Source organism: Pavona decussata, unplaced genomic scaffold, assembly GCF_977016875.1.
Source record: "Pavona decussata unplaced genomic scaffold, jaPavDecu1.1 SCAFFOLD_217, whole genome shotgun sequence".
Lineage (NCBI taxonomy): Eukaryota > Metazoa > Cnidaria > Anthozoa > Scleractinia > Agariciidae > Pavona > Pavona decussata.
The window spans coordinates 1413348-1437397 of NW_028145622.1; the positions used below are offsets into that span (position 1 = coordinate 1413348).

The window sequence follows — 24050 nt, forward strand, 5'->3', positions numbered from 1 at the left end:
CCGGATGTACCCGAAATTGAGGTGTTCTAAGCATCACAAAGTGTGCCTAAGAGGCGGTCACTCAAAGAGTCAAGCACCACATTCTTTTTCTTTGCAAAACAAAAACTTGAGCTTAAAAATAAGCGATTAAAAAAAAAAAACCCCACATTTCTTTTCTAAACTACGAAATGTGTAGCAATAAACAACAACAGCAACAACAGACAGTCTTTCTGGGCTTAGGCGACACTGTTTATAAATCTCAAAGTCCTTAACTGATGATTATTTTTTTAAGCACGAAGTCCTTGAACTTGGCTTATAACTTATCATGAAGTAAACAGCGACGAAACTGGGCCAATCCCAAAATACGACAAGTAACTTGACTCGGACGCAAACATAAAAAAATGACAAAGTAAACCGATACAAGCGAACGACATTTCAACATCTTCAGGTTCAAACGTATGGAGGTCAGTTCATGTGTAAAAAGAGCATGCGCATTACGGTCCTCCCTGATGTATTTTCAATGGTGGAATTCCGTCGCTTATCATGAGGTAATGCGAATTTTGGCATGCATAGATTGATTATATTGCCGCCATGTTGGTGGTCAAAACAAAAGAAAATTTGTCCCAGCGAAGAAAAATCTTATTGTTCCATACAACCAAAATGGCCGCCATAACGTCACGTGCAATCAAGCTATAGAGTTGATGGCTGACATCTTAATATCCTTTTGTCTGCGTTCAAATTAGCCCTACCAGTCTCGTTCAAGGTATCTTTTTTGTTATTTGTACTCAAGAACGAGGTTAGCAACGCTAATTTGAATGCAAAAAAAACAATATTAAAATGTCAGCCATTTTTGCATTTGGTCTATAGCCGTCATAACTTGCTTCACACAAATCGCGTCTAAATAATAATGTCAACATCTCATTATTGGATAATCAATGGCGACTTCTTCACGCGGGTTTTGGCATCATTATTAATTTCCTGTTTTGCGAAGACAGGCTATAGAATTTGGAAAAATTTCCGCACAGCCCTACACATTAGCGGGGTGCAGCAATGCCCTCAAGAAGAGCATTATTGGTATATATCATAAGGCTCCAGCCTTTACGAAATTTGCAAGGACAGAAAAGCATTCCTGTAGCGCTCTACGCACCCTTCGTGATTCGCCGGAAGAAGAAGGAAAATAACACATGAAGCTCACACGTCTGTGAAAGCGAGAACCTCTTGCTTTATTTTAAGAACGAAAGCTGTAAAAAAGACAACGCACAACAACAAGAAAGGTAAAGATAAACTATATCTTTAATATTTTACGACATTCGTGATGTTAAACTACCGTTTAATCTGCCAATATTTTTACACTTACGCGAAGCCATACACTTTATTTTAAACATTTTTAAAACGCAGGCAAATCAAAAACACGTAAAAATTGCTAAAAATTTAAAATTTTGTATGAATATCACGTATTTTTGACCCCAAATTCGAAAATTTTGGCAAAGTCCATAGACTTAAAGAGAAAATATAAAAACTGTGAGGAACAAAGCGAAGTAATCCAACGGCGTACTATTGTTATCCCTTAATTGTTTCAGTTTGAACAAGTACTGTGTGCATAATTAATGATGGGGCTGTGCGGAAATCTTGTCAAGAATTTTACCGATCATGTCACCAAGATCTCTTAAGGCGGGGGTACACCTGAAAGCTGTTTTCACGCCGCTTAAAATCGGTTTAACAGAAATATCTCGTTCGCGTTTCAAGTAATACAAAAACCCTTGGCTCATAACACAAATCAATGTTTTGGGGTATTTTGTAAATTTTTGGGGATTTTTAGGTATATTTGGGAGGAGCAAAACAGAAATAAGAAATAGGTAAGATATGCTGTAGTTTAAAATTAGAGTTTGAAGTTAAAAATTGATATATGGAAACCCAAACAGTCCCCTACAAACCTCTTGGTTGGGGGCAACTGTCTGTTGGTGTTCCAAAATAGTTTTCGTTCTTTTATCCCTTCTTTAAACCTCTTAAAATTCCATCCAAATTCACGTTTTCCCACACCCTAACTGCTTCCTGAACGTGTCTGCAGACCGTTGGTCTTTGAAAGGCAAAACGATTTTTTCAGACTCACTAAATAAGTAAATTTAAGCTATGAAACTGCCTTGTTTTTTTCTCGTATCTTATGGGTGTATTTACATCCAAAAATGGATTGATAGGGCAGACAGTGCTATACTTGTGTGTTAGCTAAGTGTTTCGTACGCAACTGTTCCAAGCTATGCTTTTCAAAGGAGGCAACTTTCTGTGAAGCACTTTGAACAACCCTTAAAAACGCCTTTCAAAAATAAAATCGTTTAAACTGCCTTATTTCTCCTCACCCTCCCCGTTTCGGTCAACATCAACACAATAAAAACAAAATGGAACCAAGATCATCTCTGACCTCTTTTGGCTGAAAGAATCATGTGACATTTTCGTCGCATGTGCGACCAGTTATTATGACGCTGTAAAAAATATAAAGTTTAACGCCCCATCGAAGTGTGAACTTTGCCTCTCTTTCCCCCGCCGCAAGATTACTTTTGGGTCATCAGTCCGAACAAGAAACTTCTGAGCATTACCATGAAGCTTTTCACCTCGCTTCCTCTGGGATTTCCTGTGTTCTGTTTAAAATAAAGTACCATTATTAACCTCGCCGCCAAATTTTGCACTTTTTTTCTTCTTTGAAATTATGGTCATTGTTTGGTTTTCAAACAATCTAAAATTGAAGGGCTAACACTACGGCAAAGGCTCTCATCTCCGCAGACGCCTCGTTCGCGCTCGATTGGAGACGAATAAAGGACTGGAGAGAGTGAAAGAAACGAAGCGCGCGGGGGACGATGAGAAGGGAGAAGAGAGAGAGAGGAAGAAAGAGAGAGAGAGAAAGAGCCTCGTTTTCTCCCTTTTACTCAATTTCCGTTTCTCTTCTCATTACCTTTTCGCTCCTTTTTTATGAAAGAGCTTCTGCGGAGAAGAGAGCTGCAAAGGGGAATTTAAATTGGGCCAATATTTCAATTAGGACCACTAGTCTTGTTTACGACCAACGCTACAATTAAATTGCCCTTCGCTGAAGTGTTAGCTCTATAATCAGTTTGGTTTCATATAAAAAGACAGCGGCCGCGAGAAGTATTCATACCAGTTCACTTGTGCGTTGTATGGTCCTCTGCGTTATATGTTTCGTGTTTGTTTTTGTTTGTCTTTTCCTAGTTTCGCGTTTACGCTAATCACTAATTGTAGCCTCCGATCAGCCACTCGCTCTCTTCTAAGATTTTTGTAGAAGAATTTATAGCTTTGCAGAGGATGTAAAAGATGAGAATAAAAGCTAGAGTTCAAGAGGTGGGAGGGTGTCATTCAAAGGAAGAACTTCATTCAAGGTATAAACTTTATTAATTTCACCTCATATCATTTATAATTAATATTTTACGCTGCTTTATTATTTCAATTAATATTTGCTTTTACATTTCAAGTTAAACTTTGTATCTGTGATATACTAAATGGACAAAGACCTTCCAAACGAACGAGGCTTTGTGCAATTTGCACATTAATTTTTGGAAAACCATCCCAAAATTTAAAATTACGTAACCAAATAGCATTTATATTAACACAATACTGACGAATTAAGATCTGATACAATTTTGTGCCAATTAGGTATTGTATGCATGGAAATCTGAGCACTATCTATCTCAGTCGCGACTTGGTTATTGTACACCGACCCCAACAACATATGCCATATCAATTTTGGATCCAAACAGGTCGCATATCCCCGCAGGCGCAGTAACATGCACATTTTGACAAAGATCAAAATTCAAATTTGTTTCTGCGACACTGGCGCGGTACAGTTTGCATCCGTCCAAGTTTTGTCAGACAAGGTTGAATGGAATACTTCACTTATAATGTTTTATAACAATATTAATCTTTCTCCTAACTACGGTAAAAGAAAATAATCAACAATCTTTATGTATTCTCAATTACAAAAAAAAATACGACCGCGTCGAGGAAGAAAGTTGACACGACCAAAATTGGAGCGTGAAAGTATTTTGCTCGAATCACTTTTACCTATTTAAACCTCCTTAGTTATTGTTATTAAGTTCTTCGAGGGTATGGTGTACTACTTTCAATTCTAAATTTTCAAGTTAATTTAACGCACAGTTTTCGGTAAAAGCAAACTGTTGTACGTAAGAAGGAGATTAGGATTAATTTTCGAAGTATGTATTCGGTTTTGTTTTGTGTTTGTAAACTTTAAGGTAGAGCATGTTCTCTACCATTCAGGACGAACATTCGTTTCTTTTATTTTTCTCTAGTAACAAGGAGCACAACGAAAACCAATCATGTTCGTTTTCCCGCACTGCTGCACATTTTCCGCGCTTGGCACTGCACGTTTTCCCGCGCTTGGCAGTCAATGCATGTTTCTGTTTCGAGTTCTGATTGGTTGAGTGCACCTTTTGCATTTGCTGGGCTCCATAATTGGCTAACTCGGGCAGAGTGCTCTGACCAATGAAAAAAACTACAATTTTGTTTAAGCCAATTACAAGGAAACTTATCTTGAGCGCATTTGTATGGAAAAAACGGTGAAAATGTTCCGCCAAGTGGGACAGTAGAATTCTCAAGGGGTTTCCATTTCTATGGAGAAACCGGTTGTAGCAGTGGGTAGTAAAATAGAACGGTCCTTTCCATTAGAAATTTTGGGCAACAAATCACGTATTTCATCAAGGAGCATATTACCAGTGCGTAGAAACAAATTATACAGTGATATTCCGGCAATTCCGTTAAAAATGAGAAAAGAAAGAGGAATACCTCTGAAGGTAATTTCCAGTGGAAAGGACTGCTTCACTGACTTACGGTTCTCGTGTTGGCAAGGTTTATAACTTTTGTCTTAAGTTCTGATTGGCTCGTTGCAGTCTTTGCGTGTTCTTTTACCCTGTCTAGACCCAGAGGGGAGGGGGGGGCGGATTCTTTCCGCGGCGACTTTGAACCTTAATAACGTTTTTAATATTTGAGCAAACGCGCTGAAACTTCAAATTTGTGTGGGAAAAAATATGATTTGGTCGGTAAGTGTTGATTGACTTTGATGTTACCACGGCAACCAATTTTTTTCAGAAAATAGAAAGGCCCATAAGGAAAAATCACTTTTCTTCACGTAACTTTTATGTTTTTAGCTCATATTATATTGTTGGTTCGATTACTTTCCGCTCAATTTCGGTACTTTCCTGAAGTTTTGGGAAAATCCAGAATTCCAAGATGGCGGATCCAAGATGGCCGCAATTTGGCAATCATGACGCAATTACCACGTCATTTGACGTCATCACTTCGCTTTGCGGACTTCAAAGGGAATATCTTTGGAAATACTATCTATCCTCCAAGTCTCATTGTCATAGCTTTTATACTTGCGAACTTATGGAATCCTCCCCTCCGGATCCCAGAAGACAAAAATAGCTCGGACTGGAAAGGGTTAATTAGAGAGTTGGTTGCACACTTACAGACATTTAAAACCCATTCTAACACATAAAACAGATGCTTTTGCTACTCACAAAAATAAACATTCTAAATGGCATTAAAAGAATTTTATGAAAGAGTTATGTATCAAAAATAGAATAATTATTTGAGTTTTTAAATTTGTTCTTCAATAGAGAACAAGGGGTATTTAGCCACACAAACTTCCAAAGTATCCCAGATTATTAAATTGCCAGGTCACGAGACTGCACAATACTTACGCATGTACGATGCCAAGCACGCGTCCTGGGTATCACGTGCCAAGCTCGTGGCAATTTCGAACCCAGGGTTCTCGTTTATTAGCAGTCGGCCATGCACAAGAGACAACTCTGCTTTATAATGACTCGTTATTTCAGCTAAATTTCCCGTAGCTTTTTAAAATTTCTTGTAATCCTAAAATCAACAGAACTAAGGTCAAAGTTCCTCTTTTCTGGTGGTCGTTTCATCACTTCCTCCGTGTGTATTTTGCGTGGTATTTGCCGGCTCCTTTAGCTCCACTTTTCCCGCCAGGATATCCTCCACCCATTGCTGAAGATGGCGAAGTTTAGTTTCTTTGCCTTTTTTCTCAAACCAGGAACTTTTGCTCTGTGGATAGAAGTTTGAATTGTTCCGAACAGTTTCAACGTTTTGTCACGAAGTTTCCAAGACTCCGATGCGTTAATTTTGTTTGTTATACGCGACAAGTTTAGAGCTTAGAGTATTATAATTATTCGTCTGAAACAAATTATCCACCTCTCCTCTCGTACAACTCGTTTTATAATGGTTATTGAACTGAGTGGGGTGCAATTTGGCCTGAAATCATACGCGTGATTTCAAAATCGAACGAGCGCGCAGCGCGAGTTTGATTTGAAATCACAAGTATGATATCAAACCAAAATTGCACGACACAAAGTTCAATTACCACTTAATAACACCTATTTTGAAATCACAGAGTATCATTACCAATATCAATATTCTATTTTTGTTACTTCATTTCCATTTTGATGGGCTAAAGAATGGATGCGATTTAGAGCAAAAATTGTTGCAATTTGGGAATAAATCGCACTGTTGAGAGCCAATCAGATTGCTAGGATCAGCAGTGATTTCAAAATGGGCGTAATAAAGAGGAATAATTCGTCTAGCCCTTATTTTTCCTATTTATCTGAACAGTAACACGTCTCACAAAAATTGCCTGTCTATCAAGATATATAATATGGCCATTGAATTTTCTTGGAGACAAATAGGCTCGCCATACAGTTTAATCAAGAAAACTTCAAGAGCTCAATAAATTATAGATAGATAAATTAATCGGTTAGTAAAACAACACATTGCCGCCAGAGAACTGAATTACGCGTGTACATCAAAGAGATAGAGCGGTTTTCAACTGAGTATTGTAAACCCCAAATCAAAGTAATTACCCTGGATAATCAAAAAAGACGCAAACAGCGCAATTCGCAATAATTAACCAATCAGAAATCGAAGCAAATACATGTAACCGGCGCCAACCGCGGGAAAACGCTTGTGAGCAAGTGACCGTTGGTTTTGGTTTCGCTTCTGATTGGTTGAAGAAGCAGCGCGAGTTCTTCTAACCAATCGCAGAGAGCGTGGTAAAGCAAAACCAAAGCAAACGCGAAATTACTTTCAACACTCGACTGAAAACCGCTCTTACGCAAAACGGGACCTTTTTAAATATTTCCAAAATTTTCTCTTCTTTTGCTGAGAAGTTTACTTACCAATTTAGGTTCGATAACTCCTATCACAGGAGAATTGACATCAATATTGTAAGACTTCTGCCAGTAATCACGCATCTAAAACAAAAAGGAAGATAAAAGATCAGCCTTATGGAGGCCAGGCCACGGGTTACCCACCAGAGATTGCCTTGAAGGTTGGGTTCCGAGGACCAAAAGAAAAAATGTTACCGGAAAAGAATCAGCGATAATGGCGCACTTGTAAGAGCTAAAACAAGCTACAGTAGGGGTCGCCCAACGGTGCAATTCAGTGGATCGCTTTCAGGATGGTAGAGTTATGGTTATTTTTGTCTTGGTAAATTCAGAATAGCAAGATTATTTCTGGGATCCTTTCTTAATTTCATGTAACATTTCAAAATGCCATACTGAGCGCGAATTGTTCTATTAAAGGGGAAGTCTCATGGGGTTTTTGACCTGTTTGGTTAAAAATGGTGAAATAAGACCTTCACATAGCTACAAAACAATTTTAGAACAAAAAGAGGAAAGAGATCAACTCAATTCTTGAAAAGAACAACTCATGAACTGTTCTCGCGCATTTGAAAACAAAAATGCGAGAACTTGAAAAACATTAGCCTAACATTTTTCAAGTTTCAATCCATTCCAAACTATTCTATCATTAGCCAGAGGCACTAATCGACAGTTTTATTGCACTAGGGTGATAATTTATAACAAAACTAGACAATTATTTTATGTTTCTGTTGACAGCCAAACATTTTTGGGTCTTGAAATGACATCAAATTTGCGTGATACTTTCTCTTTAAGTGATAAAGACAAAGAATCTCACAAAAAAACAAAAACCGGAGAGAGTAAAGAAGAGGCCATGAAATGGCAAATAACAAAGACAGAGGGCAGAACAGTAGAGGCCCTAAAATAACAGGCGAGGTAAACTGTCATTAAGTTTTTAGTTGTTGATAACAAAAAGTTATCGGTGACAAAACATGTCGTGTGTGAATCAAGTTATCGACTACAAACGTTGGAAAAATAAAGTCATTGACAACAAAGTAGTTTTCCTTTTCAAAAGGAAAGCTGCTTTAATGTCGATAACAAACGCTGTATTTTGTTATCGACAACCCACGTTCGCCCGGCTGTAAGTCATCGATAACTTTAGTCTATTTAATTTTGGCAGCGGCCGCCAGTTTCTGCTCGATGTACACATGCGCATTGCAAGCAAGTTTCTAGGCCTCCTCAAAACATAAAAGTTGTCGACAACTACATTTCTCGTGTGTGGAAACGATTGAACCACGTTGTCGATTGAAAAAAAAAGTCGTCGATAACAATTTCAGTGCCTAGTTTGTGGAGGCCCTTAAGCACCGATGAATGCCAATGAAAGCGCCGGTCACCTGAAAATATAAATTCATATTATTAGATCTACTTCTCGATTATTGCAACTCGTTCAAATTGTAAAATTTGGGCGAAAAACCCAAGAACTAAATTGGTAGGAATGGAGTTCAAGCTAAAAAAGAACGATGCTCACAGTTTCCAAGAAACTTTGAATTTAATCATTTCACATTGCTGTTTTGCGGAGGAAGGCAAAGAAATATACCAAAGTGTAGAACGCACCTGTAAAGTCATTGCTTTTATTTATCAAATATATTGTTTTGCTTCGTTTTCGCTGCCGTAGCAGTCGTCAGCGCGGGACGAAACAAAAATCCGGTAAAATCGAAACACTCAACACTGGTATCTCACTTACCGTGGGAAAAGGATCTGGATCAACCCACAAGAAGTGTAATTTCTTGTTCTCGCCATAACGTTTGGCCAATGACTTCACCAAAGAGAAGAACTGGGCCCCAGCTGTTGAAAGATAATGAATTAAGCCTCCTTTTGCTACTGCGCATACATTCTGCGCATTCAGGGATGGTCCGAGCACATTCTCGAACCCAGAGCCGCTCGGCTTTGACCACGTCATGCGCCAGTCATGCGCAAAAAGGAAGAGCCCTGAAGTCGGGAATGATCCGAACAATAAGGATTTCGTGAGGACGCCGCCTATTAAGGCAATGGTATTTTTGTGCGGTTTATGACTATAGAGCGTTTTCATTCACGTGACTACCGGCCATATTGGTTTACTGAAACAAAAGAAAGTATTTGCATAAAAATAGAGTTCAATTTCCAGAGGTTTAGTTTGGGACACCAATATGGCCGCCATTTCTTTGTTTTGGGACACCAACATGGCCGCCGTGACGTCATATGAAAACACTCTATAGAAAGATCTTTAATAGCAACTGTTATTGGAATTCAAAAAGAAAATTAGGGATGGCTACGCATATGCTTTTAAAGGTGATTCAATTGCTATTTCCGACTTGAATTAAACGTACTCGACGCTCTTAATGAACAATCGAGGAATTCGTCCCTGGAGCGTTTTTTAACTGAGTAACAAAAGTAATTCGGGTTTAATTTGGCTTTGATTTACTTCGTTCTGCGATTGGTTAGCAAAATTCGCGCCACTCTCTCAACCAATGAGAAGAAAACCAAAACCAATCGTGACTTGCTAGCCCTCGTTTTCCCGCGCTTGAAGCCGATAACATGAGTTTGCTCAATCTCGTACCCAGAGTCCTCAGACTCTTTGGCCAGCGATTGGTCGCCAGGAGAGACTCTGGAGGATCCGGAAAAAACTTAAATTTTTGGATTTGTCGCCCCGTAACGGCTTGCATTGTTTTACCGCAGAAATCCTGCGGTAATACCAGTTTCCCAGAGTCTCTCCTGGCGACCAAACGCTGGCCAAAGAGCCTGAGGACTCTGGGTACAAGATTGGAGATTCTGATTATTCTGATTATTGCCGAGCTCGCGAGTTCACCACTCCCTTTCTGATGATTGCGCTGTTTACGGTTTGTTGTGATTGGTCAGAGTAATTACTTTGGTTTTGCTCTTACGATACGCAGTTGAAAACTGCTTTATCAGCAACATCAGAACTCTCACCACTAAACATCTCATTTTTCTAAAACGTTACTGCCTAACTACACTACTGCTTATTTACTCAAGTACAAAATGAGCTGTGATCAAGTTGGATTGGCTCAATCCTAGCGCTTAAAACAACCAAGCTCAGAATATGGACAGGTAACGTACCGTTGGTCTCCAATCTTACAAAGGCCGTAATCAGGTAGCCTTCCGCTTTGGTTGACTAGGATATAAAACAGAGGTAATTAGCGCAGTATACGTTTTCCTCGAAACAAAGACATTAATTTGCAATTGTTTCCGAGCAAAAGGGCAACTCAACTACTAAGGACGTCGGATCTTTGTCGGGAATTGCCGGATGATATCGGCCATCTCCGGTGACTACAGGAATTAGTCGGAAAAGTTTTCATAACTTTCAGTCTGCCTTTGTCATTTACAATCAACACACCATAATGGATTATCCAAGTTACGGATTTTCAGGGGGGCGGGGTGAGTGATAGAGGTAGTTACCTTCCGGCTCCTATTTGGGTGATTATCTCAGTTCAAAAAATTAATGCGCTCATGATTAACAAGACTGAAGTGTTCAGTATGATGCCATATCGGATTGGAAGTTGGACTGAATTATCGTTTTTGAGGAGAGGGAAAAACCGGAGTACACAGAGAAAACCTCTCGAAGCAAGGACGAGAACCAACAACAAACTCAGCCCACATATGACGTCGAGTCGGGGAATCGAATCTGGGCGCGTCACATTAAATGGGATGGCGAGTGCTCTTACCACTGCGCCATCGCTGCTCTCCTAACGCTAAACCTTGTCTTTTTAAGGTAGCACAAACAACCGCTCCAAGGAAGTTAAAATATTCGATTAAGAAGAAGACTAGAAGCTTAAGCAACACATCTCTTAAGATACTGCTGTGTAAATAACTTGACACCATCCGAAACTCCACATAACGGTAATTCACGATAATTAACCCTATTTATTGTTTCTCCTCACAAGTCTATTTGACAATGCATTGATATCACAAGGAGAAATTGTATGTTGATCACACTTCATGGTCACTTACCCAAGTATCGTGGATATTTTCGAGTCTAATCTTCGTCAATATGCCCCTGTTTTGTTCAAGAAGAAAACACAAAAACAAAATTTCACCTTAATGCTTTGAGGTAGCTTCTCGGATTTAGACTCGTTTTTATTCGGGGTTACTCTCGTTAAAGAAATTTGATTGATAAATAGATTTTGCGGACTCTCTCTATTTTTGTGCAACTTTTGTCGTGCTTAAGTTGCGGTTTTAAATCGCGTATGTAAAGCCGGCGACACACTTGGCAATTTTATACGCCGATCGCCGCGATCGGCGAAAATCGCCAGCTGTGCCCGGTGCAACGATTGTGTTTTCGTTGATCGCTGTGATCGGCGTATAAAATCGCCGATATCTGGCATGTCAGATATCGGCGATTAAATTCGCCGGCATTCGCCAAGTGTGCCCGTTCCCGCGATTTTCTACGGTCATTACTTCGAATCGACAGTAAAGCCAACCCATCAGGTTGGGCGATTTTATCACACGAGTTTTCAAAACTGCCACATCGCCGCGATCGGCGAAAAAAAATCGCCAAGTGTGTCCGCGTAAATCGGCTCGCTGGCGATCAAATTCGCCGTGATCAGCGTATAAAATCGTCATGTGTGTCGCCGCCTTAAGCAAGTGGCAATTTCAGCGCGATTTATCACTCTCCAAACTTCCCTCTTGAGTTCACAGCTCAAAGCCTGAACCAGTTCTTTTGCAGACTAGTAACCCGGAAGGGACAGAGGGCGACATAACACGATAATTCACGAGCTCGAAGAAGGTGAGAAAACCAAAGGCGCTTTTCTTCGCCCCGCGCCCGTCAGCAAAATGTGGTAAGAACTAAGAGATCAAGAAGGACGTAGAAAAAGTTGTGCACCTCGGTTGAACTTTTACTTACTTCTTGTTCGTTTCGATAAAGTTGTTGATATTTTCCTCTGTTATGGCCTAGAATGAAAGCAAAAAAACAGTACATATAGTTCAGTATCATACTGGTTTAAACAAAGAGTTGGGGACTCAGTATCATTTATTTATTTATTTATTTATTTATTTATTTATTTATTTTGGTTGACCAAGCTAAAGGACGGTGCCTGCTTTTGTTACTGCGGGTACGTTTCTGCGCATCTCGGGTTAATAAGAGAAACCCTAATTTCATGTAAAGGACTTTACCTACTATTTCAAAGGTATTTCTGCCTGGTTTATGACTATACTGGAAAAGATCTTAGCAAGGGGTATTGACATCCGAAAAGGAAATTGGAGGCAACCGCGCATTTTTTTCAGGGACAATTAAACTCCCATTTGGAAAACAAATCCATAAATGAACATAGCTATATTTTTAAAGCTCTTTTCCAATTAGTGCTGCTTAATTATCACTGACAAATGCGAGGCTACCCCAAATTTTCTTTTTGCATTTCAATAACCCTTGCTAAGATCTGCTTTTCCCGCATAGTCAGAAACTGAGCAAGAACTGCTCTGTATTGCTCTGTATTAGTCCTTAAAATTTAGCATCCTTTTTTTTTCTTGTCTTCTTGAATAAACATCCATGTCGAGATGTCCCCCTCCCTCCCTCCCAAATAGTTTCCACTATTAAATTGCCAATAGAGAAATATAAAAAATATATAAAAACGAAAAACGTCTTGGGTTTCCGAAGCCAAACGTTTTGGTTTGATGCAAATAAAAGGCTGTAACCATGCATAAACAAAAAGGAAAAAATGACAAGAAAAAAAGAAAAACCTTCCTTCCTTGGTGGTGTTTTATTATATTATAAGACTTTCATTCTAACTTTCTAGAAAAGTGGAAAGATTAAAAAGAGTTATGCGGGCCCTTAAGCCAGCCTCTTCTACATTGTACATACTTCAACGAACGCTCCAACTTGAAAGATTTGTCCCAAGGTATCGTTGATTACAAAAAAGCGAGGACAAAAATTCGAGTGAGGCTCCGTAAAATTGATTTGTCCTAATCCGAATAATGTAAATCCCAATATTGCCTCAGGGGTGGATAGTCGGCGAAGACGTCATGGGCGAAACTTTGGACAAGCGAAGTTTTGATCCTTGAATCTTCGCCCCATCTGGACTTTCTGCCCCTGGTTCTCCGAGGATGTTTAAACAACCGTTACCTGATTTGACGGGAAGCTAACAGGCTTTTCATACGGCTTCACGAGCTGGATGCAGTTTGGTTTCTTGAGTCTCAACGATTTGGCAAGCTGGTGAAAATACGAAAACTACCATATTAAAAACAAAACCTAAGTACTAAAGAAAAACCGTTAGCTGGTTTACATGCATGCGTAAGCATAACAGAAACAACAGTTGCAATTTAGAAAGTTAATTAAAATTAAAATTTAAAATTAAAATTACAGTACACGGCTGTTTAAAATAAACAATCTTCGCGAAACGATAACGAAGCAACGTCGTCCAAAGTGAATAGAAAATTTCGATATTTTTCATCCCTTACTTGTGGAGAGCGAAATCATATAAAAACGCATAAGTCAAAACTTAGTCTGTTTTTTTTTAAGAATCTACGTTGACAAGAACAAATTATGAAGGGTGCATAAGTGTCAGTGGACGCCGTCCACAAGAATTCCGATTCCAGATGAAAACGATCGAAATTAAATGATTACGGACATATAATAGTGTTATAGCTGAAAACGCTGAACGGAAGGCTGAAAAATCAGTCGCTCACGGTTCGTACTCTTTTGGGCTTTTAGGATTCCATGACTTTCCATGACCTTTACCAAAGTTTCCAAGATAGAGTGTTCACATTTTACAGTCTCAAAATGCGCGGAGATTATTTCTACTAAGTGAAAATCCGTTTCTTGGTTCCTTGTTGTTGTTGTTGTTGTTGTTTTTTATAATTGTTCGTTTTCTTGTGTTTTTCTTTTCCCTTTTTATTTTCTCATAAACATCATTTTCAATGACATTCCATGACCCACAATTAAATCCTTTCCATGCCTGGGAACTGAAATTATAAAATTCTCCGACTTTCCTGGTTTTCCCTGACTCGTACAAGCCCTGTCGTTCTTTTTTTTCTCTTGAAATTCACGAAGGGGGAGAAAAGAATCGTTGAAAGCATGGCCTCGCGAGGCGTGAAGCGCGGATCGCATGTTCCCATGACGAACCAATGCAAAATAAGGACAGCTTTGCGGAATATTTTCCTCACGTACCTTTTTGTCCCACACTGTGAAGAACGGCAGCAATGGTTGGTACTGCTTTGCGGAATCTTCATATGCTTTCATTTCTGAAAAGATATTTGCAAAAACAAATTAAGTATAAATAAGGTAAAACGATATAACGATAGTTCACAAGGTAACGGCGTATAATTTATACAACGAGCGTAGCGTGGTAAGCTTCGAGAAAATGGCAAATCGCCTTTTCCCAATTTTTCTCGCGGTTTCACTACTTGATCGTCCAAGTTTTGCCTTCGCCCAACATCCTAACAGCTACGCAGGTTTCATATTGATGGTTTGCATGTGACGTTATGGCAGCCATGTTGGTGTACAGGAACAATAAGATTTTTCTCATCTGGGACGGGTTGTTGGAAAGCCGATTAACGCTAATCCACGATTAAAAGTTAACCGAGGTTTTCATCTCGCTCATTAAAAATGATTTTAAAGGCTCATTTTTAGCTAATGGTAAAGATAGGTCTAAGGCAAAACTGAGGAACAAAAATCTTTTGGACGAATCCTTACGGATTAGTAAATTTATTTCCGGTTGCGGAATACCTGGTTAGTCAGAAAATCAGTTCCTAAAAGGACGAATTCCTCCAAATCCGATTAACCTAAAAACTCACCAAAAAAGAACGCAACTCCTCTTATTCTAAGTAAACTGTATTCCATTCATACCACTGCCAGGGGCAGATTGAATGAAATACTACTCTGTTCATTGCGACAATAGAATAAATCTCAAATAAACGTGAATACCATCTATTCCGTGTATTTCTATGAAGGTATAGCCCTAAAGGGGCGAACCGTTCATATCTAAGTTGTCTTTCTCTTGAAGTTCATGAAGGGAGATAGGACCACTGACAGCGTGGAATCTCGCGCGCGAGCCTCACGAATGGTGTGTGAAGCAAACGTCCCTCCATTCTTCCCACTCTTAGATATTCCATTTCCTCGCTAGCTCCAGGCAATTCGTTCAAACAACGCGCGTTCTTTTGGCGAGTTAACGCAAAATACGAACTCTTTTTGCAGTCAAAACGAACTGGAATTCGAAGCGACGAAAACATTACTTCCACCATTCAAGCGTCCAAAACCCTGAGAGATACCTCCCCTCTCCCTTCAACAATTTCCATCACTGTACCTGGTGAATCCTTTTCCAAATAAGCTATGACTTTGCTGCCATCAACATCATCAAAGACAGTTTTTTGTTTCTTGCTCTCTATGAGTGTAACTGGAGGCTCAAACATCTGAAATAAAGTTGCAATTTACCCTGTTTGTGTTTCCGTATTTTGTAATACGTCCTCGTGAATACATCCCCAGTAACTATTGACGTAATCGAAAAATTACGCCCAACCATTCTCAAACTCATTAATATTTCATGCGGGAAGAAGAGGAAATCACTACCCTGAAGGAGGTTTGGAAATGTGATCTTAATTATCATAAAATTTGGTGAACTTTTGCTTTGAATTTCTCCAAGAATTATCAATGATTTAGAGCGTTTGATCCGATTCACATCTCGAACTTAGGGTGCGCTCGATTGACCCCATTCCGGAATAGTAATGCATACAATGATTACAGGAAATCTCTCATAAGAGGTTTTTGGAGTTACTGGAGTACAAAATGGCTCTTAAATTATCGTGCGTCAAGGAAAGCTTGCAGAAAATCAAACGCGACCTTAGTTAGAAACAAAATAACAACAAAAAACAAACAAAACAAAACAAAACAAAAACAAACAAAAAACCTCGGCTCGGCCTCGTTTTTTCAACCTACTTCTCGGCGTTTGCAAATCGGTTGAAACACTCTACATCGTATTTGATATGCGGTTCTGTAGCATGCAACTCGCTTGTATCGAAAAGGCTCTTTTGGTTAGAATTGGCAGCTAACCAAATTGAAGAGTTTTAAAGAAGAAACCTGTAGGTAACTCATTGATTTGCCAAACGTAGAAATCATCAAGAATGATAACTAATCCCGACCGATCCTATTTGCATAAAGTGTACAGTCCATCGGAGTTTAAAAGAAGATGACAGAAATTGCTAAAAGACTTCGGATCAGCTTAGCATCAGTTTAGAACCTTCCGTGTGACGTCATAAAATCCAAAATGGCGGCGCGTGGGAAACTAAAGCCCAAAAATGGGCGATAATTATTTCCAGTTTTTCAAACATTTTAATGCTATCTCTACTGTTTAAAGTAAGCTTCGAAATTTAGACACTATTTCCAACAATTTAACGTCAATTTGTTGGAAGAATGACGGGTTTCCTTTAACACTTTTCTAATCACGTCTAATGGGTGAAAAAATGTCGGGGGAGGGGGGAGGAACTAAGGCCCCCATGTTCCTCCCCTTTAGCCTCCATTCCTGTTATTGTTCCGTTTCCATCATTGTAAAGGTATGATGATACTAAAAACAGTGGCAAATAACAAACGACAATCACGTATGACTGCTCTTACTAACCTTGTGTAAAAAGCCCACAAGGATATCTGCCGACCTGTCCGGATATAAACAGAAAAAAAACATATTAACCCTTTAAGCCCAAACAGTGATCAGCATCAAATTTCTCCTTGAAATACCAATGCTTATTCAACCCTTGAGGTCATGAGAATTAAGGATATAATCACCCAAGGTGAATTTTCTTGATATTTTAATAACTTCTCCCCGAAACTTTTATCAGAAAAGAGAGCGGCGAAGTCGCGAGTCGAGGCATTTCTCGCGCGCGCGACTCGCGGCTTCCTCACTCGCCCCTCGAAAATGGTGCTCGCTTAGTTTTTTTCGTTCTTCCCTGTGAATTTTCGAGCAAAAGAGACACTGCTCGCGGTCTACTTTAGGGCCGAGGAGGCATTTTTCCGGCTGTTAATCGTTGCAGTAAGAGCTCAATAAGAGCAAATGTATAGTATGCCTCGTCGGCTGGGACGAAAATTCGCGGTTGTTACGAGGGGACCTAACGAGAACATTTAAAAGAAACACTTCAAAAGTCTTTTTCTGCTTTCCAAGATCGTTGTTAGTTATTTGTGTGCGCTGACATAGTTTGATCTGTTCGGACTATTGAGCTGAATTTTGAAGACACAGAAACTGTTTGGTAACAGATCGCTGTCCCTTCGAATTAAGGAGTTACTGTTGGTGTTCCGAAAGTCCTAACTGTGTTTTTTTTTTTACTCCCCTGGAAACATTTTTCATCTATTCGAAACCAAAAGGGATTAATTATCCCATGTTACTAAAGTTTAAAGGGGCAGTGTCAACTATTTGTAATGTTATTTTGAATGGCCAAAACACACATTTGAATCGACGGAATCGTTAAAATAATGGTCCAGTTTAACATTAAATCTACTACTACATAGAAACTAGTGTTAGTTATCTTTGACTGCGGATAGTTCTTCTATTGTACTTTAAGAAATCGCTAAAAAATATTAACTGATTATAGTATACTGGTTTGTTCTTCCCAGGAGAAAGCTCTTAATATTTTCTTTTTGGTGCTCTAAGAGCAATTTAATGGGAAAATGTGATGGAATATTTCAAGCCTGGTGAATAAATTAGAATGATGTATTATTCAAGGAGGTGACACAGGCATACTCGGAAAAAAAATCCGAGTGCTCCAATCAGGAGTCGAACCTAAGACCTTCCGATTACTAGTTCGGATGCTCTAACACTGAGCTACAGGAGACTCGCGAAAGCTAAGGCCATTAAACTAGGTTTAGCCTTAGCTCCCACCAGTCTCCTGTAGCTCAGTGGTACAGCATCCGAACCAGCAATCGGAAGGTCTTAGGTTCGACTCCTGATAGAGCATTTTTTTTCCGAGTATGCTTGTGTCACTTACTTGAATAATACATCATTCTCAGCAATTTAATGTTGGCGAAAAGGTAACTTGTCAAATATTTGAGTAGTTTCTACCAAAACACAGAGGAATCTCCGTAACGGTACCCCTTCGAGGTGACAAAATATAAAAAAAGGCTAGTTTTTCTTAGGTCCAAACAGATATTCACGGAAATGAAACATTGGATGATCCGGCTCTTACAGAGAGCTTTGAAAAAGCTCGCCGTTAGCAGATAGTCGACTTGAATTATCTCCGAAAAGCCCGTTTGACATTTTTCCCTTTTGATACATTTAACCTTTAAGAAACGTAAATTGGGTTTGAGCGTGAAATATATGAATAATCAAGTATGTGAACTGCGGATGAAAGATTTGATAGGCGAAGGACAGAACGGGATCCGAACCCATAACCTTTGCGATACCGGTGCAGTGCTCTACCAACTGGGAGCTGGTCATTTTGTGAATTGGTAATAAACCCGTGGATGATGAGAAATGAGAGTGAAATGCATGTCATAACTATGAAATGCGTGTGAATGATTTGCTAAGCCAAGTCTTGAATGCGTCGTCGTCATCGTCGTCACCACCACCACCACCACCACCACCACCATCATCATCATCATCATCATCATCATCATCATCATTATCATCATCATCATTATCATCATCATCACCATCATCATCTTCTTTGCCTCTTTAGAAGCAAAATGTTTAGTGTACCTGTGTCCAAAATATTCTATTCTCTTTCCTCTGTGAAAGATCATAATCGCACCAGAGTATTTGACTCCTGGAAGAAATTTAAAAGAAATGGAATAACGATTGTACAATGTCAAACAATTCTTTTACAAGCTTTTAATGAAGACGTTTTCGCAATTGAAATTTTATATTGATAATTGTGCAATAGAAATTAATAAATTGTTATTATTATTATTATTATTATTATTATTATTATTATTATTGTTATTATTATTATTATTATTATTATTATTATTATGTTTCAGCCATTAAGTCTCAGTACGAGCGACATAACATAGTGTAATGCATCTGAACTTTGAGATACCTACCCCTTCCTCATTAGCTCATGCAAACTTTTGGCCTTTTCTCTGCTGAAAAATACTTTGCAATATTGTACAATTTTTCCCATTTCCTCCACTTAGCGCCAACTTTTCTACTTCCTGCACTCCCTAACCCTACTCCCATTTGCTGCCCCGTTTCTCTTGAATTCCCAATACTTTAATTGCCTCCTAACTTCACAGTCCAGCTACGACAATATACAAAACTACACAGAAAACAGTGTTAACCTCCGCCAACTCAGAGAGCATATATACAGCCCACACCGACTACTCACCCAATCTTTGAGCTAATTCCATACTTTCCGCTACATTGACACTTCCAATAGTTACTCCTTGTGGTTGAAGAACTCGTGCTACAATCTGCAGCAAGGAACATAGAAACGATTAAAAGCAAGTGAGATTGGTTGCGCATCAAGTTGGCACTGAACCGGACTGCAATACTATGAAATGGAAATGTCTGAATGTGGATGAGCTCCATCTACTTATTAACGGTGTCTTGTTCTTATGGCAAGTGTCTCCTTATCAGAGATGTAGACCCCTAAAAATTGATAGTGACTTCATTGCAGGTATGTCCCTACAAGAGGTTTTCAACTATGGGGGGTGTCCCCTCACTATGGATAGTCTCTACATATGTTGGGCTGTCCTCTTTTGTGGTATCTCATATGAGAGACCTGAATAAGCTCACCCATCGCATCTCCTTGTGATTTGCTTGCTTAATCATCCCTAAGAAAAATAAGAGACTGCTCGTAGTCTAGGGAGGCTTCGCCTGATGTAAGTTTCAACGCGATGGAATTTTTTTTTCTTATAAGAGGGGTGTCTTCTCATGGGAGGGGCCCTTTCTGGGAGGCATCCTTTATGGAAGATGCCTCCTAATTGGAGCTTGCATTTTATTGCAGACACCCCTTTGAGGAAGATATCTCTTAGTAAATGCCCCATGAAAGGAAGTATCTCTTTACCCCCTCCCCCATAAGAAAGTCTCACAAGTGTTCCCTTCTATGGGAGGGGTCTTTTAACCCCTCCCCACCCCCTCCCTTTATAGCAGTGCCCCCTTATGGGAACTCGAGATGTGAGTCTTGCAGGAGGAGCCCATATGGAAGGTGTTCCCTTATAGCTTATGTAAGTCATCCTTTTAGGAAAGTGTCCCTTATTGGCACTGATCTCCTCTCATGCAAGGAGTTTCATTATGGGTAGTACCCCTATTTGAGGATGTCCCTTAATGAGAGGTACTCACTTATGAATCATGTCTTCACATTTGGGCTGCCCACTTGTGTCGAGTGTCCCATTAACCCTTAATCTAGAACAGGCTCTTTTTTTGTCTTTTGGGGCCAGGGGAGGAACGGATCCCCCTCCCCTCCCCCCACCATTACTTTGCAAGTGTAAAAGTTATGACAGTTAGACCTGAAGGATAGATAGTATGTTAAAAGGTGTCTCCTTTGAGGTCCACAAATTGTGGACATCATCACTTCACATTGCCAATGTGAAGTGATGATGTCATATCACTTGGTAATTAGGTCATGATTTCCCAAATGGTGGTCATCTTGGATTCACCATCTTGGATTTCTGGATTTCCGAAAACTGTGCCGAAATTGAACCAAAAGTAATCAAAACCAATAAAGGAATACTTATATGAACTAAAAACATAAAATTTGCACGAGCAAAAAGTGGTTTGTCTTCATTTTGAAGAGGGATTTTCTATTTTCTGAAAAAAAAAAAAAAAACTGTCAAAATTGGTTGCCAAGGTAACATCAGTCAATCAACACTAACTGGCCATATCAAATTTTTGCCAGAGAAATTTCTGAAAAAAGTTCGTAAGTTTCAGGGCATTTGGTCAAATATCAAAAAAAATTATTCAGGTTCAAAGTCACCAGGAGCAGATTCTGCCCCCCCCCTCCCCCCCAGTCTAGATAGTGTTAAAGGAGATGTCTTTACACTGGGGTTTATAAGAGCTGCCTTTTTCTGCAAGGTTTCTTTTTGTGGGAGGATTCCTGTAGCAGGAAATTCCCTTTAGAGGAGTCTCCCAAAATGGAAAAATGTCCCCCTGGGGCTGGGGGGGGGGGGATAGGTTTCCCCTTGTAGGCAGTCTTCCATTAAGGGAGGTTTTCCCTAAAGGGAGGTCACCTATTATGCAAGATATCCCTTTTTGGGAGGTGTGTCCTTATATTAAAGCGGTGTCTTCTTGGTGTGGTGCTTCTGAATGGAAGGTGAAAGATGTCCCCTTTCGGGAGGAGTCCAAATGATGTGCCCTTATTGCAAGTGAATTCTCTTCCAGAATGGTTCTCTAATTTTTAGAGAGGTCCTCTTGAGGGAAGTCCCTTTTAATATAAATGGAGTTTCCTTTTGGCTTAATGGAAAGTGTCTCCTAATGAGCTGTTCATATTTGGACGTTATGCTAAGATACTAATTCTATTGTTATGGGATATCCATTCAATATGTTGTAATAAGTACTTGATAAAATATGAGCAGAAGATCTGTATGGGCGTTTACAATGGCGAGCTGAAGACGAGTCATTGTAAAGCCCATACAGATCGGAAGCAAATATTCAATCGTACTTGTGAAATGAATCAATAAATTGAATGTATTGTGTTTTGCATTTTAATCAGTAGAGAACAACATCAAAAGTTAATGAATACTAATTAGCTGAGCAGGAGTTTGTATCAAAAGTTAATTCATTGATTAGAATTGGTGTTTATACAGAGGTGTACATGTGACTCAAATTCTATACCTATTGTTTGCAGGTCATAACTTTGATGAATAATTGATGAATTTTACAATAACCAATAAACCATAATGCCAACAAGATCATTTAACAATTTGGAACGGTAGAACTTTTTATTTTTCCCACGAAGCCACAGGGGTGAACTAACTTGAGATATATTTTAAACAATCAACCACAATATTTCTCTTTTACACAATAAAAATATCATTGTGTAAATAACAGTTGCCAAACCAAATGCATAATGTTTACTGAAATCAATGTTTTTACAAAGAGCACCCATAGATGCATTTTCTCAGGCATGTAAACCAAAATACAAAATACACCACCCACCCACCCCCCCCCCCCCCCACTCCTAATTATCCCAAAGGCAAACACTAAGATGCCCAGTATGACATTTGGAGTTACAGCATCAGATTGGTTTTTAATACATATAATAAAAACTAATTTGTGCTATTTGAAAGAGGAAAGAATAATATTTCATCAGCAACAACAATGGGGTCAACTGAATTTTCAGAATCTTCCATCTTAGATACTTCTCAGTAAAATCTTTTTATTTATTTATTTTTTTTTACAATTTTGTAATATTGTCTCCAAAATTTATAAAATAATACATGTGAATAATTGCGGATGCGCAAACAGATATTTTTCACAATCATATGTTCCTGCATTTCAACCAATTATAAATATTATCACTCTGAGACGTTTTTGTTAAATGAATTCCGCATATGATAATCATTATTTTACGTCAAGAAGACTGACGCATTTAATTTACTTATAAAAAATTAGTTCAGCTGAAATTAGAAAATTTCCGCAGCTGCAAAACAAAACAATTAAATAGCACAAGCCAGAAAGTATCCTCATGGTTTCCGCACAGTTGGATTACAAATAATTGAGCACGTTACTCTAAAGGTACAATATTTTGAAGTACTCTATTGACAATTTGTCTTTACTTCAAGAACTGCTTGGAACTTTTGTAATTTATGTCGTTTACGTTGATCAGCGCGAGGCATTCATTATTAAAAACACTTTACACAATCAATTAGCACAAGATAATTAATTATTGACGACTTTTTGCCGAAAGAAACTCTAAGCATACTATTCACAATTTTACGCCACTAAATAAGCGATTTCTAAAACGGATTTTTTTACTTTTCACGTTCAAGACATCATTTAAATATCCGATTATAAAATGTTGTTCCCACGATTTTGCGACGAAAATAACTTTTCAGGACGTTATGACGATGTCGTTCACGCGTGAAATATATATACAGAGAACCCAAACAATAACGGAAATAGGCTTTTGTTGCAGAAACATCGCATCTAGAAGATAAGCTAATTCTGGAATTAAATTTTCTTTGATAAACCGTAAAACGGATTTCACATTTCACCTTACCTTTTCGCACAAGTAAAACAGAGATAAATGTATCAAATTTAATGTTATAAGACGAGAGCGAAGAGGATTATAAGTTTCGGTTGAAAGGTAAACATAGCAAAGATCTCCATGTAGTCTGCGGTCTGGCGGCTTGCTAACTTCAACCGATGTAATGCGAGCTAAGGGTGTTTCCGTTTGCTTGTATATGTACCTTTAATACTTACCTCTAACATTTTTTCGTCCGCCTTCCATGAGTACTCAACTTCATTATTGTCATTGCTTGAGAAGTAAAATAACACTACCAACATCCGACTTGCTTTCAGAGTCTTGTTGAAATGGTCCTTGTTGAGCTTCGCAACTCTCCTTATTCCATCGTCTTTGAGATAATATGGCAGACGATCTTCTTCCCTTTGGATCTCATCCAAATGTTCATCCGAACAGTATGCACCGTGAAAGAAAAGTGCACAGGAAACTGCGAAGAGGAAAGCATTCATGGCAAAAGAAAGCCCATCCAAAACAGTGTTGTATATTGAGCTGTCTATCGGTATTCCCGTCGCGTCGGTACGCAAACGAAGACCGCGACTTCCCCGGGGAGCACTGAGTATGATTTACAACCACTTCCTGTTCACAAACTTCCGTTTGAGAACAAAAATACAATTATGAACCTCTTGTTTATCCGGCTTATACATATTAAGGCAAATCACAGATAGGTAATCCTTTTTCAGTCAAACAGCAAATACAGAAACGCTGGCAGTGAGAATAATAACACTGCGTTCAAATCGCGTAAAAACT

The 24050-nt window shown here is 39.0% G+C and overlaps 1 protein-coding gene across 1 annotated transcript; it reads right to left on the reverse strand.

Annotated features, from left to right (window-relative positions):
* Positions 1 to 5806: 5806 nt before the first annotated feature.
* LOC146459745 (calsequestrin-1-like) lies at positions 5807 to 24019 on the reverse strand. Its single transcript, XM_085089172.1, has 13 exons — positions 23483 to 24019; positions 19446 to 19530; positions 18818 to 18884; positions 16751 to 16784; positions 15443 to 15548; positions 14308 to 14381; positions 13264 to 13350; positions 12049 to 12095; positions 11157 to 11202; positions 10266 to 10320; positions 8896 to 8996; positions 7191 to 7265; positions 5807 to 6063 (listed from the first exon to the last, which is right to left on the reverse strand). Exons 1-13 carry the CDS (start codon positions 23750 to 23752, stop codon positions 5893 to 5895), a joined length of 1218 nt encoding a protein of 405 aa, XP_084945298.1. The 5' UTR covers positions 23753 to 24019; the 3' UTR covers positions 5807 to 5892.
* Between the last annotated feature and the right edge of the window lie 31 nt (positions 24020 to 24050).

Coding starts and splice junctions, on each gene's coding strand:
- LOC146459745 (XM_085089172.1), bottom strand. CDS start 23,752: ATGAATGCTTTCCTCTTCGCAGTTTCCTGTGCACTTTTCTTTCACGGT. Junction 16,785..18,817: donor ATAGAATATTTTGGACACAG/GTACACTAAACA, acceptor ATATCCGGACAG/GTCGGCAGATATCCTTGTGG. Junction 13,351..14,307: donor TCACAGTGTGGGACAAAAAG/GTACGTGAGGAA, acceptor TATTTTCACCAG/CTTGCCAAATCGTTGAGACT.